Here is a 17866-nt window from a genome sequence, read left to right on the forward strand (position 1 = left end):
CGCGCTGGGTGCCCCGCGGCGCCGCCACCACCGTGATGGCCGAGATCCGGTTCACCGTGATGGCGTGCGACAGCCTCGGGGCCAGCCCGGGCACCGGGGACAGCGACAGAGCCAGGGGGACACGGGGGATACCGGACACGGCCGGGGACAGGGACAGGGACCGGGACAGAGCCAGGGGGACACGGGGGATACCGGACACGGCCAGGGACAGGGCCAGGGGGACACGGGGGATACCGGACACGGCCGGGGACAGGGACAGGGACAGGGACAGAGCCAGGGGGACACGGGGGATACCGGACACGGCCGGGGACAGGGCCAGGGACAGGGGGACACGGGGGATACCAGAGAGGGACAGAGCCAGGGGGACACGGGGGATACCGGACACGGCCGGGGACAGGGGGACACGGGGGATACCGGACACGGCCGGGGACAGGGCCAGGGGGACACGGGGGATACCGGACACGGCCAGGGACAGGGACAGGGACCGGGACAGAGCCAGGGGGACACGGGGGATACCGGACACGGACAGGGACAGGGGGACACGGGGGATACCAGAGAGGGACAGGGACAGGGGGACACGGGGGACACCGGACACGGCCAGGGACACGGACAGGGACAGGGACAGGGACAGCCTGGCCGGGGGGACATTGGGGACACGGGACAGGACACGGGGGACACGGGGAATACCAGACAGTGACACTGACAGGGACAGGGACACAGTCAGGGAGAGGCACAGTGACAGTGACAGGGACAGTGACAGTGACAGTGACAGTGACAGGCACAGTGACAGTGACAGTGACAGTGACACTGACAAGGACAGTGACAGGCACAGTGACAGGCACAGTGACAGTGACAGGGACAGTGACAGTGACAGTGACACAGCCAGGGACAGTGACAGTGACAGTGACAGTGACAGGCACAGTGACAGTGACAGGGACAGGGACAGTGACAGTGACACAGCCAGGGACAGTGACAGTGACAGTGACAGGCACAGTGACAGTGACAGTGACACTGACAAGGACAGTGACAGGCACAGTGACAGTGACAGTGACAGTGACAGGCACAGTGACAGTGACAGTGACACTGACAAGGACAGTGACAGGCACAGTGACAGTGACACTGACAGTGACAGTGACACTGACAAGGACAGTGACAGGCACAGTGACAGTGACAGTGACAGTGACAGTGACAGGGACACAGCCAGGGACAGTGACAGTGACAGTGACAGTGACAGGCACAGTGACAGTGACAGGGACAGGGACAGTGACAGGGACACAGCCAGGGACCGTCACAGCCTGCCCGGGACACGGGGCACAGCTGGGGCAGCTCCAGACGCACCTGGGCTCGCACCTGGACACGCCCCCGGAGCCGCCCCCGGAGCCGCCCCCGGGCATCCCCCTGGCAACCTCGATCTCCATGGCAACCGCCCCAAACACATGGATCTGCACAGAAATGACCCAAAATCCATTGATTTCCATGACAACCACCCCGAACCCCTCGATCTCCGGGGAAAGGACCCAAAACCCCTCGACCTCTACGGAAATGACCCCGAACCCCTTGATCTCCATGGAAACGACCCGGAGCCCCTCGATCTCCATGGAAATGACCCCGAACCCCTCGATCTCCAGGGAAAGAACCCAAAACCCCTCGATCTCCAGGGAAAGAACCCAAAACCCCTCGATCTCCATGGAAACGACCCCGAACCCCTCGACCTCCGCCCGTTCCACGCCCTGGGCCCCGCCCGCCGCCGCCGCCGCCGCAGCCCCGGCCCCGCCGCGCCCCGCGCCTGCAAGGAAACGTTCTCGGTGTTCTACCACGAGTCCGACGCCGACACGGCCACGGCCACGTCCCCTCCGTGGATGGAGAACCCCTACGTCAAGGTGGACACGGTGGCCGCCGAGCACCTGGCGCGGCCGGGCGGGCCCCGGGGCCGCGTCAACCGCAAGGTGCTGCGGCTGGGCCCGCTGAGCCGCGCCGGCTTCTACCTGGCCTTCCAGGACCTGGGCGCCTGCATGGCGCTGCTCTCCGTGCGCCTCTTCTTCCGCCGCTGCCCCGCGGCCACCGCGCGCCTCGCCCGCTTCCCCGCCACCGTGCCCGCCGAGCTGGTGGCGCCCGTGGCCGGGCAGTGCGTGCCGGGCGCCGTGCCCGCCGCGCAGGGCACGCCGCTGATGTACTGCCGGGAGGACGGGCGCTGGGCCGAGCCGCCCGCCCTGGGCTGCGTCTGCGGGGCCGGGATGGAGCCCAGTGAAGGGACGGGGTGCCGGCGTGAGTTTGGGGATTTTGGGGTGATTTGGGCTGGTTTTGGGTGATTTATGGGGAATTTCGGGTGATTTATGGGGAATTTAGGATGTTTTATGGGAATTTGGGTGATTTATGGGGATTTTGGGTGATTTATGGGGAATTTGGGGTGATTTATGGGGAATTTGGGTGATTTATGGGGATTTTGGGTGATTTATAGGGAATTTGGGTGATTTATGGGGTGTGGGATGGGTGCTGGGCCGAGCCGCCCGCCCTGGGCTGCGTCTGTGGGGCCGGGATGGAGCCCAGCGAGGGCACGGGGTGCTGGCATGAGTTTGGGGCGATTTGAGCTGGTTTTGGGGTGTTTTAGGGTGTTTTTTGTGTGTTTTCGTTTTTTTTAGGGTGTTTCGAGATGTTTGGGGTGATTTAGGGTCCCCTGATGTGATTTAGGGTGTTTTAGGGTGTTTTGGTGTGCCTTTTGATGCGTTTTGGTGTGTATTAGGATGGTTTTGGGGTGTTTGGTGGTGTTTTGGGGTGATTCAGGTCGTTTTGGGTGTTTCGGGGTGTTTCGGGGTGTTTTAGGTGGTTCTGGGGGTCTCTGGGGGGTTTTTGGTTTGTTTTGGGGGTCTGAGGGGGATTCCTGGGGTGTTCTGGGCGGCTTTTTAGGGTGTTTTTTGGTGTTTTTGGGGCGTTTTCAGGTGTTTTGATGTGTGTTATTTGGGGGGTCTCCGGCTGACCCCCCCCCCCCGTGTCCCCCCCCCCCCCAGCGTGTCCCCCCCAGACGTTCAAGGCGGAGCCGGGGGCGGGGCGGTGCCGGCCTTGCCCCGCCCAGAGCGAAGCCCCCGCCCCCGGAGCCCCCGGGTGCCGCTGCCGGCCGGGATTCTACCGGGCCCCGGGCGAGGGAGCCGCGGACCCCTGCTCCGGTACTCGGGTTTGGGGGAATTCGGGTGTTTTGGGGGAATTCGGGGTGTTTTGGGGGGAATTCGGGGTGTTTTGGGGGTCCCAGGCGGGATTTGGGGGGTCCTGGGTGGGTTTTGGGGGTCCCTAATGGGGGATTTTGGGGGTTCCTGGGTGTATTTTGAGTGTCCCAATGGGGGATTTTGGGGTTTCTGGGTGGGATTTTGGGGGTTCCTGGGTGTATTTTGAGTGTCCCAATGGGGGATTTTGGGGTCCCAGGGTGGGTTTTGGGGGTCCCAATGGGGGATTTTGGGGGTCCCAGGGTGTGTTTCGGGGGTCCCAATGGGGGATTTTGGGGGTCCCTGTATGTCTCTCACTCGGTTGGGATTTGGGGGTCCCAATGGGGGATTTTGGGGTCCCAGGGTGTGTTTTGGGGTCCCAATGGGGGATTTTGGGGGTCCCTGTGTGTGTCTCTCACTCGTTTGGGATTTGGGGGTCCCAGGGTGTGTTTCAGGGGTCCCAATGGGGGATTTTGGGGTCCCTGGGTGGGTTTTGGGGGTCCCAATGGGGGATTTTGGGGTTCCTGGGTGTGTTTTGGGGGTTCCTGGGTGTATTTTGAGTGTCCCAATGGGGGATTTGGGGGTCCCAGGGTGTGTTTCGGGGGTCCCAATGGGGGATTTTGGGGTCCCAGGGTGTGTTTTGGGGTCCCAATGGGGGATTTTGGGGGTCCCTGTGTGTGTCTCTCACTCGGTTGGGATTTGGGGGATTTTGGGCTCCCGGGGCCGCTCCCCCTGACCCCGCCCCCCCTGACCCCGCCCCCCCCGCAGCCCCGCCCTCGGCGCCGCGCGCGCTCCTGGCGCTCGTGAACGGCTCCAGCGTCCGCCTGTCCTGGAGCCCCCCCCGGGCGGGGGCGGAGCGTCCGGACCTGCGCTACCACGTGGGGTGCCGGGCGTGCCCCGCCCCCTCCCGCGGGGCCCCGCCCCCCGCCGCCGCCCCGCCCCCCTGCGGGCCCTGCGGGGCCCTGGCCTGGGCGCCCCCCCCCGGCCCGCAGGGGCTGCGCAGCCCCGGGGTCAGCGTGGCCGGGCTGCGGCCCGGGGTCACCTACAGCTTCCGGGTCAGCGCGCGCAGCGGGGTCAGCGCGCCGGGGTCACCGCCGCCCGAGCCGCCCGCGGCCGAGATCAACGTCACTGCGGGGGCTGATGGTGAGACACTGAAAATACCCCCAAAAACAGCCAAAATCACCACAAAATCACCACAAAAACACCCCAAAACCACCCCCAAAACCCCCCCGGGGTCACCGCCGCCCGAGCCGCCCGCGGCCGAGATCAACGTCACTGCGGGGGCTGATGGTGAGACACTGAAAATACCCGAAATTAGCCCCAAAACACCACAAAAACACCCCAAAACCACCAAAAAATACCCCAAAAACCGCCCCCAAACCCCCCCGGGGTCACCGCCGCCCGAGCCGCCCGCGGCCGAGATCAACGTGACAGCGGGGGCTGATGGTGAGACACTGAAAATACCCCCAAAAACAGCCAAAATCACCCCAAAATCACCCCAAAATCACCACAAAAACACCCCAAAACCACCCCCCAAACCCCCCCGGGGTCACCGCCGCCCGAGCCCCCCCATGGCCGAGATCAACGTGACAGCGGGGGCTGATGGTGAGACACTGAAAATACCCGAAATTAGCCCAAAAATACCACAAAAACACCCCAAAACCACCCCAAACCAGCCCAAAAACACCTCCAAAACACCCCAAAAACCAACCCCAAGAAACCCCGCCCAAAACCCACCAGGACCACCCCAAAAACCCACTCGGGACCCCCAGAACCCCCCCAGCACCCTCCAAAAAACCCCCAAAAAAAAACCCCCAAAATCCCCCCAGGTTCCCCCCTAAAAAAAACCCAAACCATCCCAAGAAAACCGAGACCACCCCAAAATAACCAAAACCACCCCAAAATAACCAAAACCACCCCAAACGCCCCCCCGCGGGACCCCCGAAATCACCCCCAAACCCCTCCCAAAAATCACCCAAAAAACCCCCAAAAAACCCCAAAATCCCCCCAGGTTCCCCCCAAAACAAACCCAAACCACCCCAAAATAACCCAAACCACCCCAAAATAACCAAAACCACCCCAACTCCCCCCGTGGGACCCCCGAAATCACCCCAAACCCCTCCCAAAATCACCCAAAAAACCCCAAAACCGCCCCAAACGGCCCCAAACGCCCCCGCATCGCCGCCGTTGGTTTCTCCCGCAGTGCCCCCCCCCGTGTCGGACGTGGTGCGGGTGGGGGTGGGGCCCGGGGGGGTCACCCTGGCCTGGCCCAGCCCCCCCCCGGGCCCCCCCGGGCCCCCCGTGCTGGACTGGGAGGTCAAAGTCTACGAGAAGGTGGGCGGGGGGCTCGGGGGCGTTTCGGGCATTTTGGGGCATTTTGGGGGGTCTGGGGGGAATTGGGGGGTCTGGGGGAGGTTTGGGGGGATTTTAGGGGGATTTTGGGGGTGATATTGGGGGGTCTGGGGGTAATTTGGGGGGATTTTAGGGGGCTCTGGGGGTAATTGGGGGGATTTTGGGGGGATTTTAGGGGGGTTTGGGGGGATTTCGGGGGATTTTGGGGGTCTGGGGGTTATTGGGGGGATTTTAGGGGGCTCTGGGGGTCTGGGGGGATATTGGGGGGTCTGGGGGAGATTTTGGGGGGATTTTAGGGGGGATTTTGGGGGGGTTTGGGGGGGATTTTGGGGGGATTTAGGGGAGGGAAATTTCGGGGAATTGGGGGGGGATTTTGGGGGGTTTTTCGTGAGTTAATATAGGGGTTTGTATTTTTGGGGTGGTTTTCGGGGTTTGTTTTGGGGCGGGTTTGGGGCTTTTGGGGGATTATTTTGGGTGGGTTTGGGGTTTTTGGGGGTGCTTGACACTGGCAGTTCTGGGGGATATTTGGGGTGGTTTTGGGGTTTATTTTGGGATATATTTTGGGTGGTTTTGGGGGTTTGTTTTGGGATATTTTAGGGTGTTTTGGGGGGTTTATTTTGGGTTTTTGGGTGTTTTTGGGGGTTTATTTTGGGGTATTTTGGGGTGGTTTTGGGGGTTTATTTTGGGATATATTTTGGGTGGTTTTGGGGGTTTGTTTTGGGATATTTTAGGGTGTTTTGGGGGGTTTATTTTGGGGTTTATTTTGGGGGTTCTGGGGGTTTATTTCGGGATATTTTGGGGTTTTTCACACCCTGTGTCCCCCCCCTGCAGCTGGGGGGTTTTTTTGGGGGTATTTTTGGGTGTTTTGGGGGTTTATTTTGGGGTATTTTTGGGTGTTTTGGGGGTTTATTTTGGGGTATTTTTGGGTGGTTCTGGGGTTTTTTTTTGGGGTATTTTTGGGTGGTTTGGGGTGTTTATTTTGGGGTTTATTTTGGATGTTTTTGGGGGTTTATTTTGGGGTTTATTTTGGGGTGTTCTGGGGCTTTATTTCGGGCTGTTTTGGGGTTTTTCTCACCCTGTGTCCCCCCCCTGCAGCTGGGGGGCGGGGAGGGGCCCCCCCAGTTCCTGACGGTGCCGCGGCCGCGGGCGGAGCTGGGGGGGCTGCGCCGGGGGGGCCTCTACGGGGTCCGGGTCAGGGCCCGCTCCGAGGGCGGCTACGGAGAGTTCGGGCCCGAGACCACGGTCAGCGCCTCGGGGAGCGGTGAGAGGAGACCTGAAACACCCTGAAACCGCCCCAAAATCTGCCCTGAAACCGCCCAAAAACTGCCCTAAAATACCCCAAAATCTGCCCTGAAACCGCCCAAAATCTGCCCTAAAATACCCCAAAAACTGCCCTGAAACCGCCCAAAAACTGCCCTAAAATACCCCAAAAACTGCCCTGAAACCGCCCAAAAACTGTCCTAAAATACCCCAAAAACTGCCGGAAAGCCATCCCAAAATCTGCCCTAAAACCGCCCAAAAACTGCCCTAAAACCACCCCAAAATCTGCCCTGAAACTGCCCCAAAAACTGCCCTAAAATACCCCAAAACCTGCCGTAAAACCATCCCAAAATCTGCCCTGAAACCGCCCAAAAACTGCCCTAAAATACCCCAAAAACTGCCGTAAAACCAACCCAAAAATACTCCTAAAACCACCCCAAAAACTGCCCTAAAATACCCCAAAAACTGCCCTAAAACCACCCCAAAATCTGCCCTGAAACTGCCCCAAAAACTGCCCTAAAATACCCCAAAAACTGCCCTGAAACCGCCCAAAATCTGCCCTAAAATACCCCAAAAACTGCCCTGAAACCGCCCAAAAACTGCCCTAAAATACCCCAAAAACTGCCGGAAAACCAACCCAAAAATACCCCTAAAACCGCCCCAAAAACTGCCCTAAAATACCCCAAAAACTGCCCTAAAACTGCCCCAAAAACTGCCCTAAAATACCCCAAAATCTGCCGGAAAACCAACCCAAAAATACCCCTAAAACCATCCCAAAATCTGCCCTGAAACCGCCCAAAAACTGCCCTAAAATACCCCAAAAACTGCCCTGAAACCGCCCAAAAACTGCCCTAAAATACCCCAAAAACTGCCCTAAAACCGCCCAAAAACTGCCCTAAAACCATCCCAAAAACTGCCCTAAAACCGCCCCAAAAACTGCCCTAAAACAACCCCAAAAAAACCCCTAAAATACCCCAAAACTATCCCAAATTCCCCCAAATCCCCCCAAACCCCCTCAATTCCCCCCAGTTCCCCCCAGTTCCCCCCAATTTCCCCAATTTCCCCAATTTCCCCAATTTGCCCCAATTTCCCCCAGTTCCCCCCAATTTGCCCCAATTTGCCCCAATTTCCCCAATTTTCCCCAATTTCCCCCAATTTGCCCCAATTTGCCCCAATTTGCCCCAATTTCCCCAATTTCCCCAATTTCCCCCAATTTCCCCCAATTTCCCCCAATTTTCCCCAATTTCCCCCAATTTGCCCCAATTTGCCCCAATTTCCCCAATTTCCCCAATTTCCCCCAATTTCCCCCAATTTCCCCCAATTTGCCCCAATTTGCCCCAATTTGCCCAATTTGCCCCAATTCACCCCAATTCGCCCCAATTTGCCCAATTCGCCCCAATTTCCCCAATTTCTCCAGTTCCCCAATTTGCCCAATTCGCCCCAATTTCCCCAATTTCCCCAAATCTCCCCAATTTGCCCCAATTCGCCCCAATTTCCCCAATTTCCCCCAATTTGCCCCAATTCGCCCCAATTTCCCCAATTCGCCCCAATTTCCCCAATTTCCCCAGTTCCCCAATTTGCCCCAATTTGCCCAATTTCCCCAATTCACCCCAATTTCCCCAATTTCCCCAAAATGCCCCAAATTCGCCCCAATTCGCCCCAATTTCCCCAATTTGCCCAATTTGCCCAATTCACCCCAATTTCCCCAATTTGCCCCAATTCGCCCCAATTTCCCCAATTTCCCCAGTTCCCCAATTTCCCCAATTTGCCCCAATTCGCCCCAATTTCCCCAATTTCCCCAAAATGCCCCAAATTCGCCCCAATTCGCCCCAATTTCCCCGCTCTGTTCCCGCAGAGGGGTCCCGGGGGGGTCCCGGGGGGGTCGTGGCCGGAGCCGCTGCCCTGGGGGGGCTCCTGGTGCTGGCGCTGCTGGGGGGGGCCCTGCTCTGCCTCAGGTGAGGGCGATTTCGGGGCGATTTTGGGGGATTTGGGGAATTTGGGGGGCTTTGGGGGGATTTGGGGCGATTTGGGGGGATTTTGGGGAATTTGGGGGGATTTTGGGGGGGCTGGGGGGATTTGGTGCGATATTTGGGGGGGATGGGGATTTCAGGGGGTTTTGGGGGATTTGGGGAATTTGGGGAATTTGAGGGGGTTTGGGGCGATATTTGGGGGGGATTTGGGGATTTCAGGGGGTTTAGGGGGATTTGGGGGGATTTGGGGTGATTTTGGGGAATTTGGGGGAATTTGGGGGGATTTTGGGGAATTTGGGGGGGGCTGGGCAGGTTTGGGGGGGTTTGGGGCAATATTTGGGGGGGATTTGGGGATTTCAGGGGGTTTGGGGGAATTTGTGGGGATTTGGGGAGGTGGGAGGGGGATTTACGGGGGATTTGTGGGATTTGAGGGAGATTTTGGGGTGGATTTGGGTTGTTTTGGGGTCCCAGTGGTGGCTTTGGGGGTCTTGGGGTGGATTTGGGGGTTTTGGGGTCCCTGGTGTGGATTTTGGGGTGGATTTGGGCTATTTTGGGTCCCTGGGTGGATTTTGGGGTGGATTTGGGTTGTTTTGGGGTCCCAGCGGTGGTTTTGGGGTCCCTGGGGTGGATTTAGGGGTTTTGGGGTCCCTGGGATGGGTTTTGGGGTGTACTTGGGGGTTGTGGGGTCCCTGGTGTGGATTTTGGGGTGGTTTTGGGTGGTTTTGGGGTCCCTTTGGGGTCTCCATCCCCGTGTCCCCCCTGTCCCCGCAGGCGTTGGCGGCTCCGGGCGGAGAAGCAGCGGCGAGAGCCCAACCCCGGGGGGGCCGGTAAGGGAACCCCAAAAACGGCCCCAAAAATGGCCCCAGAAAGGGCCCCAAAAATGGCCCCAAATGGCCCCAAAAATGGCTCCAAATGACCCCAAAAATGTCACCAAAAATGGCCCCAAAATTGGCCCCAAATGGGCCCAAAAATGTTCCAAATAATGTCCCCAAATGACCATAAAAATGTCCTGAAAAAGGGCCCCAAATGGCCCCAAAAATGTCCCCAAATGTCCCCAAAAATGTCCCCAAATGTCCCCAAATGGCCCCAAAAATGTCCTGAGAAAAGGCCCCAAAATGGCCCCAAAAATGGCCCCAAAAATGTCCTGAGAAAAGGCCCCAAATGGCCCCAAGTAGCCCCAAAATGGCCCCAAACGACCCCAAAAATGGCCCCAAATGTTCCAAAAAATGACCCCAGGTGTGACCCCAGGTGTGACCCCAGGTGTGACCCCAGGTGACCCCAGGTGACCCCAGGTGTGACCCCAGGTGACCCCAGGTGTGACCCCAGGTGTGACCCCAGGTGTGACCCCCCCAGGTGGGAAGCTCTACATCGACCCCCTGACCTACGAGGACCCCGAGGTGGCCCTGAGGGATTTCGCGCAGGAGATCGACGTCACCTGCGTCACCATCGAGGAGGTCATCGGCGCAGGTGGCACCCGGGACACACCTGGGACACACCTGGGGGGACACCTGGGGGGACACCTGGGACACACCTGGGACACACCTGGGACACACCTGGGACACACCTGGGACACCTGGGGACACCTGGGACACACCTGGGACACACCTGGGACACCTGGGGGCACCTGGGACACACCTGGGACACACCTGGGGGGACACCTGGGACACACCTGGGGGGACACCTGGGACACCTGGGGGCACCTGGGACACACCTGGGGGGACCTGGGACACACCTGGGGGCACCTGGGACACACCTGGGACACACCTGGGACACACCTGGGACACCTGGGGGGACACCTGGGACACACCTGGGACACACCTGGGACACACCTGGGGGGACACCTGGGACACACCTGGGACACACCTGGGGGGGACACCTGGGACACACCTGGGGACATCTGGGACACACCTGGGACACACCTGGGACACACCTGGGGGGGACACCTGGGACACACCTGGGACACACCTGGGGGGGACACCTGGGACACACCTGGGGACATCTGGGACACACCTGGGGGGACACCTGGGACACACCTGGGGGGACACCTGGGGGGACATCTGGGACACACCTGGGACACACCCGGGACACACCTGGGGGGACACCTGGGACACACCTGGGACACACCTGGGACACACCTGGGACACACCTGGGGGGACACCTGGGACACACCTGGGACACTTGGAGGGGTACCTGGGGCATCACAGACACACCCGGGGACACCTGGGGCTGTAGTTTGGGAGGATTTGGGGCATTTTAGGGGGGTCCCACCTGTCCCAGGTGGGTTCGGGAAGGTGTGGGTGGGATTTTGGGTGCATTTATCAGGATTTGGGGTATTTTTGGGGTGTGTTTACCCACATTACCTGTCCCCAGGTGAGTTTGGCCAGGTGTAGGTGGGATTTTGGGTGCATTTATCAGGATTTTGGGTATTTTTGGGTGGATGTTTCCATATTTCGGGTGTACTGACGCGATTTACCTGTCCGCAGGTGAGTTTGGCGAGGTGTGGGTGGGATTTTGGGTGCATTTATCCATATTTTGAGTATATTTATCAGGATTTGGGGTATTTTTGGGTGCATTTATCCATACTTTGGGTATATTGATGCAATTTACCTGTCCCCAGGTGAGTTTGGTGAGGTGTGGCGCGGGCGGCTCTCCCTGCCTGGCCAGCCCGAGGTGTGGGTGGGATTTTGGGTGCATTTATCAGGATTTTGGGTATTTTTGGGTGCATTTATCCATACTTTGGGTGTACTGACGCGATTTACCTGTCCGCAGGTGAGTTTGGCGAGGTGTGGGTGGGATTTTGGGTGTATTTATCAGGATTTGGGGTATTTTTGGGTGCATTTATCCATATTTCGGGTGTACTGACGCGATTTACCTGTCCGCAGGTGAGTTTGGGGAGGTGTGGCGCGGGCGGCTCTCCCTGCCGGGCCAGCCCGAGGTGTGGGTGGGATTTTGGGTGCATTTATCAGGATTTTGGGTATTTTTGGGGTGTGTTTACCCACATTACCTGTCCCCAGGTGAGTTTGGGGAGGTGTGGCGCGGGCGGCTCTCCCTGCCGGGCCAGCCCGAGGTGTGGGTGGGATTTTGGGTGCATTTATCAGGATTTTGGGTATTTTTGGGGTGTGTTTACCCACATTACCTGTCCCCAGGTGAGTTTGGGGAGGTGTGGCGCGGGCGGCTCTCCCTGCCCGGCCAGCCCGAGGTGTGGGTGGGATTTTGGGTGCATTTATCAGGATTTTGGGTATTTTTGGGGTGTGTTTACCCACATTACCTGTCCCCAGGTGAGTTTGGCGAGGTGTGGCGCGGGCGGCTCTCCCTGCCCGGCCAGCCCGAGGCCGAGGTGGCCGTGAAGACGCTCAAGGGCGGCGCGGGCGAGCGGCAGCGCCGGGAGTTCCTGCGCGAGGCCGCGCGCATGGCGCAGTTCCTGCACCCCAACGTGCTGCGGCTGCGCGGCGTCGTCAGCGCCGGGAGCCCCGCCATGATCGTCACCGAGTTCCTGATGCACGGGGCCCTGGACGCCTTCCTCAGGGTGGGGACACCGAGGGGACACTGGGGGGATTGGGGGCATTGGGGGGATTGGGGACATTGGGGGCATTGGGGGGACATTGGGGACGTTGGGGACATTGGGGACATTGGGGACACTGGGGGGACATTGGGGACATTGGGGGGACATTGGGGACATTGGGGGGACATTGGGGGCATTGGGGACATGCCCTGTGTCACCCCTGTGATGTCCCCATGACCCCAGTGTCCCTGTGTCACCCCTTTGTCACCCCCCAGGGCCGTGAGGGGACGCTGTCCCCCCCTCCAGCTGGTGGCCGTGCCCTGTGACGGTGGCCATGCCATGCTCTGTGTGTGATGTCCCCATGCTCTGTGATGGTGGCCATGCCATGCCCTGTGTGTGATGTCCCCATGCCCTGTGATGTCCCCATGATGTCCCTGTGTCCCCCCAGGGCCGTGAGGGGACACTGTCCCCCCTCCAGCTGGTGGCCATGCCCTGTGATGATGGCCATGCCCTGTGATGGCCCCATGATGTCCCTGTGTCCCCCCAGGGCCGTGAGGGGACGCTGTCCCCCCTCCAGCTGGTGGCCATGCCCTGTGTGTGATGTCCCCATGCTCTGTGATGTCCCCATGCCCTGGGTCACCCCATGATGTCCCTGTGTCCCCCCAGGGCCGTGAGGGGACGCTGTCCCCCCTCCAGCTGGTGGCCATGCCCTGTGTGTGATGTCCCCATGCCCTGTGTGTGATGTCCCCATGCCCTGGGTCACCCCAGTGTCCCTGTGTCCCCCCAGGGCCGTGAGGGGACGCTGTCCCCCCTCCAGCTGGTGGCCATGCCCTGTGTGTGATGTCCCCATGCTCTGTGTGTGATGTCCCCATGCCCTGGGTCACCCCATGATGTCCCTGTGTCCCCCCAGGGCCGTGAGGGGACGCTGTCCCCCCTCCAGCTGGTGGCCGTGCCCTGTGACGGTGGCCATGCCATGCTCTGTGTGTGATGTCCCCATGATGTCCCTGTGTCCCCCCAGGGCCGTGAGGGGACGCTGTCCCCCCTCCAGCTGGTGGCCATGCTCCGCGGCATCGCGGCCGGCATGCGCTACCTGGCCGAGGCCGGGTTCGTGCACCGCGACCTGGCCGCGAGGAACATCCTGGTGGACGCGCACCTGGTCTGCAAGGTGAGAGGCTCTGGGGGGATTCCGGGGGGGTTTGGGGCATTCTGGGGGGTTTGGGGCATTCTGGGCAGGTTTCGGGTGGTTCTGGTGGGTTTTGGGGGATTTCAGTGGGTTTTGGGGGATTCTGTTGGGTTTTGGGGGATTTCGGTGGGTTTTGGGGAATTCTGGTGGGTTTTGGGGAATTCTGTTGGGTTTTGGGGGATTTCGGTGGGTTTTGGGGCATTCTGGTGGGTTTTGGGGGATTTCGGTGGGTTTTGGGGAATTCTGTTGGGTTTTGGGGGATTTCGGTGGGTTTTGGGGGATTTCGGTGGGTTTTGGGGGGATTCCAGTGGGTTTTGGGGCATTCTGTTGGGTTTGGGGGCGATTCCAGTGGATTTTGGGGCATTCTGGTGGGTTTTGGGGCACGGATCCCCCCTCTGGACACGCACCTGTCCCCCAGGTGTCCGACTTTGGGCTGTCGCGGGCGCTGGACGGGGACAGGGACAACGACCCCACCTACACCAGCTCCCTGGTGAGACCCCCGGGACCCCAGACCCGCGGGTTTGGGCGGATTTCGGCAGGTTTGGGGCATTCTGGGGGGATTTGGGGTTTTCCAGGGGAAATGTGGGGTTTCCTGGGCGGAATTTTGGGGTTTCCCGGCGGTTTTTGAGGTTTCCTGGGTGTTTTTGGGGTTCCCCTGATGGTTCTGGGGTCCCCTGATGGATTTTGGGTCCCCCTGATGGATTTTGGGATCCCCCTGATGGATTTTAGGGTCCCCTGATGGTTTTTGGGGTCCCCCTGATGGATTTTGGGGTCCCCCTGATGGTTTTTGGGGTCCCCTGATGGTTTTGGGGTCCCCTGATGGATTTTGGGGTCCCCTGATGGTTTTGGGGTCCCCCTGATGGATTTTGCAGTCCCCTGATGGTTTTTGGGGTCCCCTGATGGATTTTGGGGTCCCCTGCTGGATTTTGGGGTCCCCCTGATGGATTTTGGGGCCCCGGGCAGGGCGGGAAGATCCCGATCCGCTGGACGGCGCCCGAGGCCATCGCGTTCCGCACCTTCACCTCGGCCAGCGACGCCTGGAGCTACGGGATCGTCATGTGGGAGGTGCTGAGCTTCGGGGAGCGGCCCTACTGGGACATGTCCAACCAGGACGTGAGTCACCCCAAATCCGAGACCCCAAAAGCCCCAAAAATCCCCCCAAAAAACCCCAAAAATCCCCCCAAAAAAACCCCAAAAATCCCCCCAAAAAAAACCCAAAAATCCCCCAAAAAAACCCACAAATCCCCCCAAAAAAACCCAAAATCCCCCCCAAAAAAACCCAAAAGCGGGTTCGTGAGGAGGTGCTGGGATTCGGGGAGCGACCCTGCTGGGACATGTCCAACCAGGACGTGAGTGACCCCCAAATCTGAGACCCCAAAAATCCCCCCCCAAAAAAAACCCCAAAATCCAAAATTCCCGAAAAAAAACCCAAATGGCCCCAAAACCCCCTCACCTGTGCCCAGGTGATCAGCACCATCGAGCAGGATCATTATCAATATTATAAATATTCTCATTTACCTGTCTCAGGTGATCAACGCCATCGAGCAGGATTATTATCAATATTATCAATATTCTCTCTCACCTGTCCCATTTACCTGTCTCAGGTGATCAACGCCATCGAGCAGGATCATTATCAATATTATAAATATTCTGATTTACCTGCACAGGTGATCAACGCCATCGAGCAGGATTATCATTAATACTATCAATATTCTCTCTCACCTGTGTCTCACCTGCACAGGTGATCAACGCCATCGAGCAGGATTACCGGCTGCCGCCGCCGCCGCGCTGCCCGCCCGCCCTGCACCGGCTGATGCTGCAGTGCTGGCAGCGCGAGCGCCACGCCCGCCCCACCTTCCCGCACCTGGTGCGCGCCCTGGACCGCCTGATCCGGCACCCCCAGAGCCTGCGCAGGTGAGGGCAGCACACCTGGGGGCGGGGGGAGGGGTCTCAGCACACCTGGGTTTGGGGAGAGGGGGTCCCAAAACGCCTTGAATTGGTGGGGAGGGGTCTCAGCACACCTGGATTCATTGGGGAGAGACCCCACCACACCTCAAGCCATGGGGAGGGGTCCCCAGAACACCTGAATTAATTCAGGGGCTCCCAGCACACCTGAGTTCAAGGGGGGGGGGGGGGGGGGGTCTCCCCACACCTGAGTTTGGGCAGGGGGTCCCCCCCAGGTCCTGCCTCTGACCCCCCCCCCCTCTATCCCCGCAGCCCCTCCCCCTCCTGCCTGGACCCCACCCCCCCCAAGGCCGAGCCCACGCCCACCCCCCCCTTGGGGGGGCACCTGGAGCCCCTGGGGGTCACGGGGCTGGAGCTGCTGCCCCGGCTGCGCGGCGAGTACGGGGGGCTCCGGGGAAATGGGGGGGCTCGGGGGGCATTGGGGGGCTCCGGGGAAATGGGGGGGGCTCGGGGGGCATTGGGGGGCTCCGGGGAAATGGGGGGCTCGGGGGGCATTGGGGGGCTGGGGGGAAATGGGGGCTGGGGGGGGAAAATGGGGGGAGATCGGGGGGCACTGGGGGGGCATTGAGGGGCATTGGGGGGCTCGGGGAGAAATGGGGGGCATTGAGGGCACCAGGGGGATGGGGGCAGGGGGGGCACTCGGGGGCTCATGGGGGGCAGAGGGACCCCGCAGTGACCCCCGGGTCCGTCCCCAGGGACCTCCTGCGCATGGGGGTGACGCTGCCCGGGCAGCAGGGCCTGCAGAGCCCCCCCAAAGGGGACCCCCAGTGCTGACACCGCCCCCGGCCACGCCCACGGCAAGATGGCCGCCGGGGAGAGGCGCTAAGGGACGCAGCTGGATGGTGGAACAAGATGGCTGCCGGGACAAGATGGCTGCCAGGACAAGATGGCCGCCAGGACAATATGGCCACCATGGACAATATGGCTGTCCATCCAATATGGCTGCCCATCCAACATGGCTGCCATTCCAACATGGCTGCCAGGACAATATGGCCACCAAACCAATATGGCCACCATTCCAACATGGCTGCCCATTCAACATGGCTGCCGTTCCAATATGGCTGCCGGGACAATAAAGCTCCACCCACCAATGAGCCATGGGTGGGGTGGATCTCAGGGGTGTGGCCACCAATGGGAGTGGCCAAATGTGAGTGGGTGTGGCCAACACGGATGTGGCCATGTGGGCGTGTTCACCATGGGCGTGGTCACCAATGGGCGTGGCCTCATTGCTTTTATTGTCCCAATTCCGGTCACAGCCAATAAACACGGCTGATGCAAATGAGGGGGCGTGGCTGTGCCCCCTGAGCTGTCCCCAGGGCCACCCCCGAGCCCCTCCCCGTCCCCAAAGTGTCACCAAGGGCCACCCTGGCCCTGAGTGTCCCCAAAATCCCAATTCCTGTCCCCAAAGTCCCCCTTGGTGTCCCCAAGGCCACCCCGCTCCCAGCTGTCCTCATAACCCCACCTGTCCTCCCTGTCCCCACTGTCCCCAGTGCCACCCCCGATGTCCCCACGGCCACCCCCACTGTCCCCAGGGCCCCCAATGTCCCCAAAGCCACTCCTGATGTCCCCAGTGTCCCCAATGTCCCCAGGGCCACCCCCCATGTCCCCGCAGTCCCCACTGTCCCCGAGGCCACCCCCGATGTCCCCGATGTCCCCACTGTCCCCCGCCAGCGCCCCGGCCGTGCCGCGCAGGGTCCAGGCCAGCAGCGCCAGCCGCAGCTGGACACTGTCCCCAAGTGTCCCCTCATTGTCACCAGGTGTCCCTGTGCTGTCCCTGTGTGTACCCACGCTGTCCCCAGGTGTTCCCGTGCCATCCCCAGGTGTCCCTGTGCTGTCCCCAGGTGTCCCCACATTGTCCCCAGGTGTCCCCGTGCCATCCCCAGGTGTCCCTTTGCCATCCCCAGGTGTCCCCACATTGTCCCCAGGTGTCCCCGTGCTATCCCCAGGTGTCCCTTTGCCATCCCCAGGTGTCCCCGTGCTGTCCCCAGGTGTCCCCGTGCTGTCCCCAGGTGTCCCTTTGCCATCCCCAGGTGTCCCTGTGCTGTCCCCAGGTGTCCCCGTGCTGTCCCCCGCTGTCCCCAGCTCGGCCACCAGCGCCGCCAGCGTGTGCCCCCCCCGGCCCAGCAGGATGTGACGGAACGGGGACACCAGAGGGGACACGAACGGGGACAGCAGCGACGCCTCGGCCTGTGAGGGACAGACAGAGGGACACGGTCAGGACAGGGACACACGGACAGGGACAGGGACACGGACACACGGACAGGGACACATGGACAGGGACAGGGACACACGGACAGGAACAGGGACACACGGACACAGACAGGGACACGGACACACGGACAGGGACACACGGACAGGGACACATGGACAGGAACAGGGACAGGGGCAGGGACACACGGACAGGGACACATGGACACGGACAGGGACACACAGACACCAG

At 60.5% G+C, this 17866-nt stretch overlaps 1 protein-coding gene across 1 annotated transcript; it reads left to right on the forward strand.

Annotated features, from left to right (window-relative positions):
• The first annotated feature begins 1243 nt into the window (after positions 1–1243).
• On the forward strand, positions 1244–16708 carry LOC136569580 (ephrin type-B receptor 4-like). The gene is made up of 14 exons (XM_066569967.1): positions 1244–2265; positions 3006–3161; positions 3963–5023; positions 6642–6807; positions 8662–8761; positions 9548–9603; positions 10130–10243; positions 12055–12302; positions 13297–13443; positions 13880–13951; positions 14425–14574; positions 15203–15375; positions 15679–15804; positions 16122–16708. The coding sequence occupies exons 1-14, from the start codon at positions 1437–1439 to the stop codon at positions 16198–16200; spliced, it is 3477 nt and encodes a 1158-aa protein (XP_066426064.1). The 5' UTR covers positions 1244–1436; the 3' UTR covers positions 16201–16708.
• The last annotated feature ends 1158 nt before the right edge of the window (positions 16709–17866 follow it).

Source organism: Molothrus aeneus, unplaced genomic scaffold, assembly GCF_037042795.1.
Source record: "Molothrus aeneus isolate 106 unplaced genomic scaffold, BPBGC_Maene_1.0 scaffold_134, whole genome shotgun sequence".
Lineage (NCBI taxonomy): Eukaryota > Metazoa > Chordata > Aves > Passeriformes > Icteridae > Molothrus > Molothrus aeneus.

Excerpts from the sequence above, each read along its gene's own strand:
- LOC136569580 (XM_066569967.1), top strand. The coding sequence starts at position 1,437 with ATGGATCTGCACAGAAATGACCCAAAATCCATTGATTTCCATGACAAC. Across the intron at positions 9,604-10,129 it reads GCCCAACCCCGGGGGGGCCG|GTGGGAAGCTCTACATCGAC; the intron begins GTAAGGGAACCC and ends TGACCCCCCCAG. Across the intron at positions 15,376-15,678 it reads CACCCCCAGAGCCTGCGCAG|CCCCTCCCCCTCCTGCCTGG; the intron begins GTGAGGGCAGCA and ends CTATCCCCGCAG.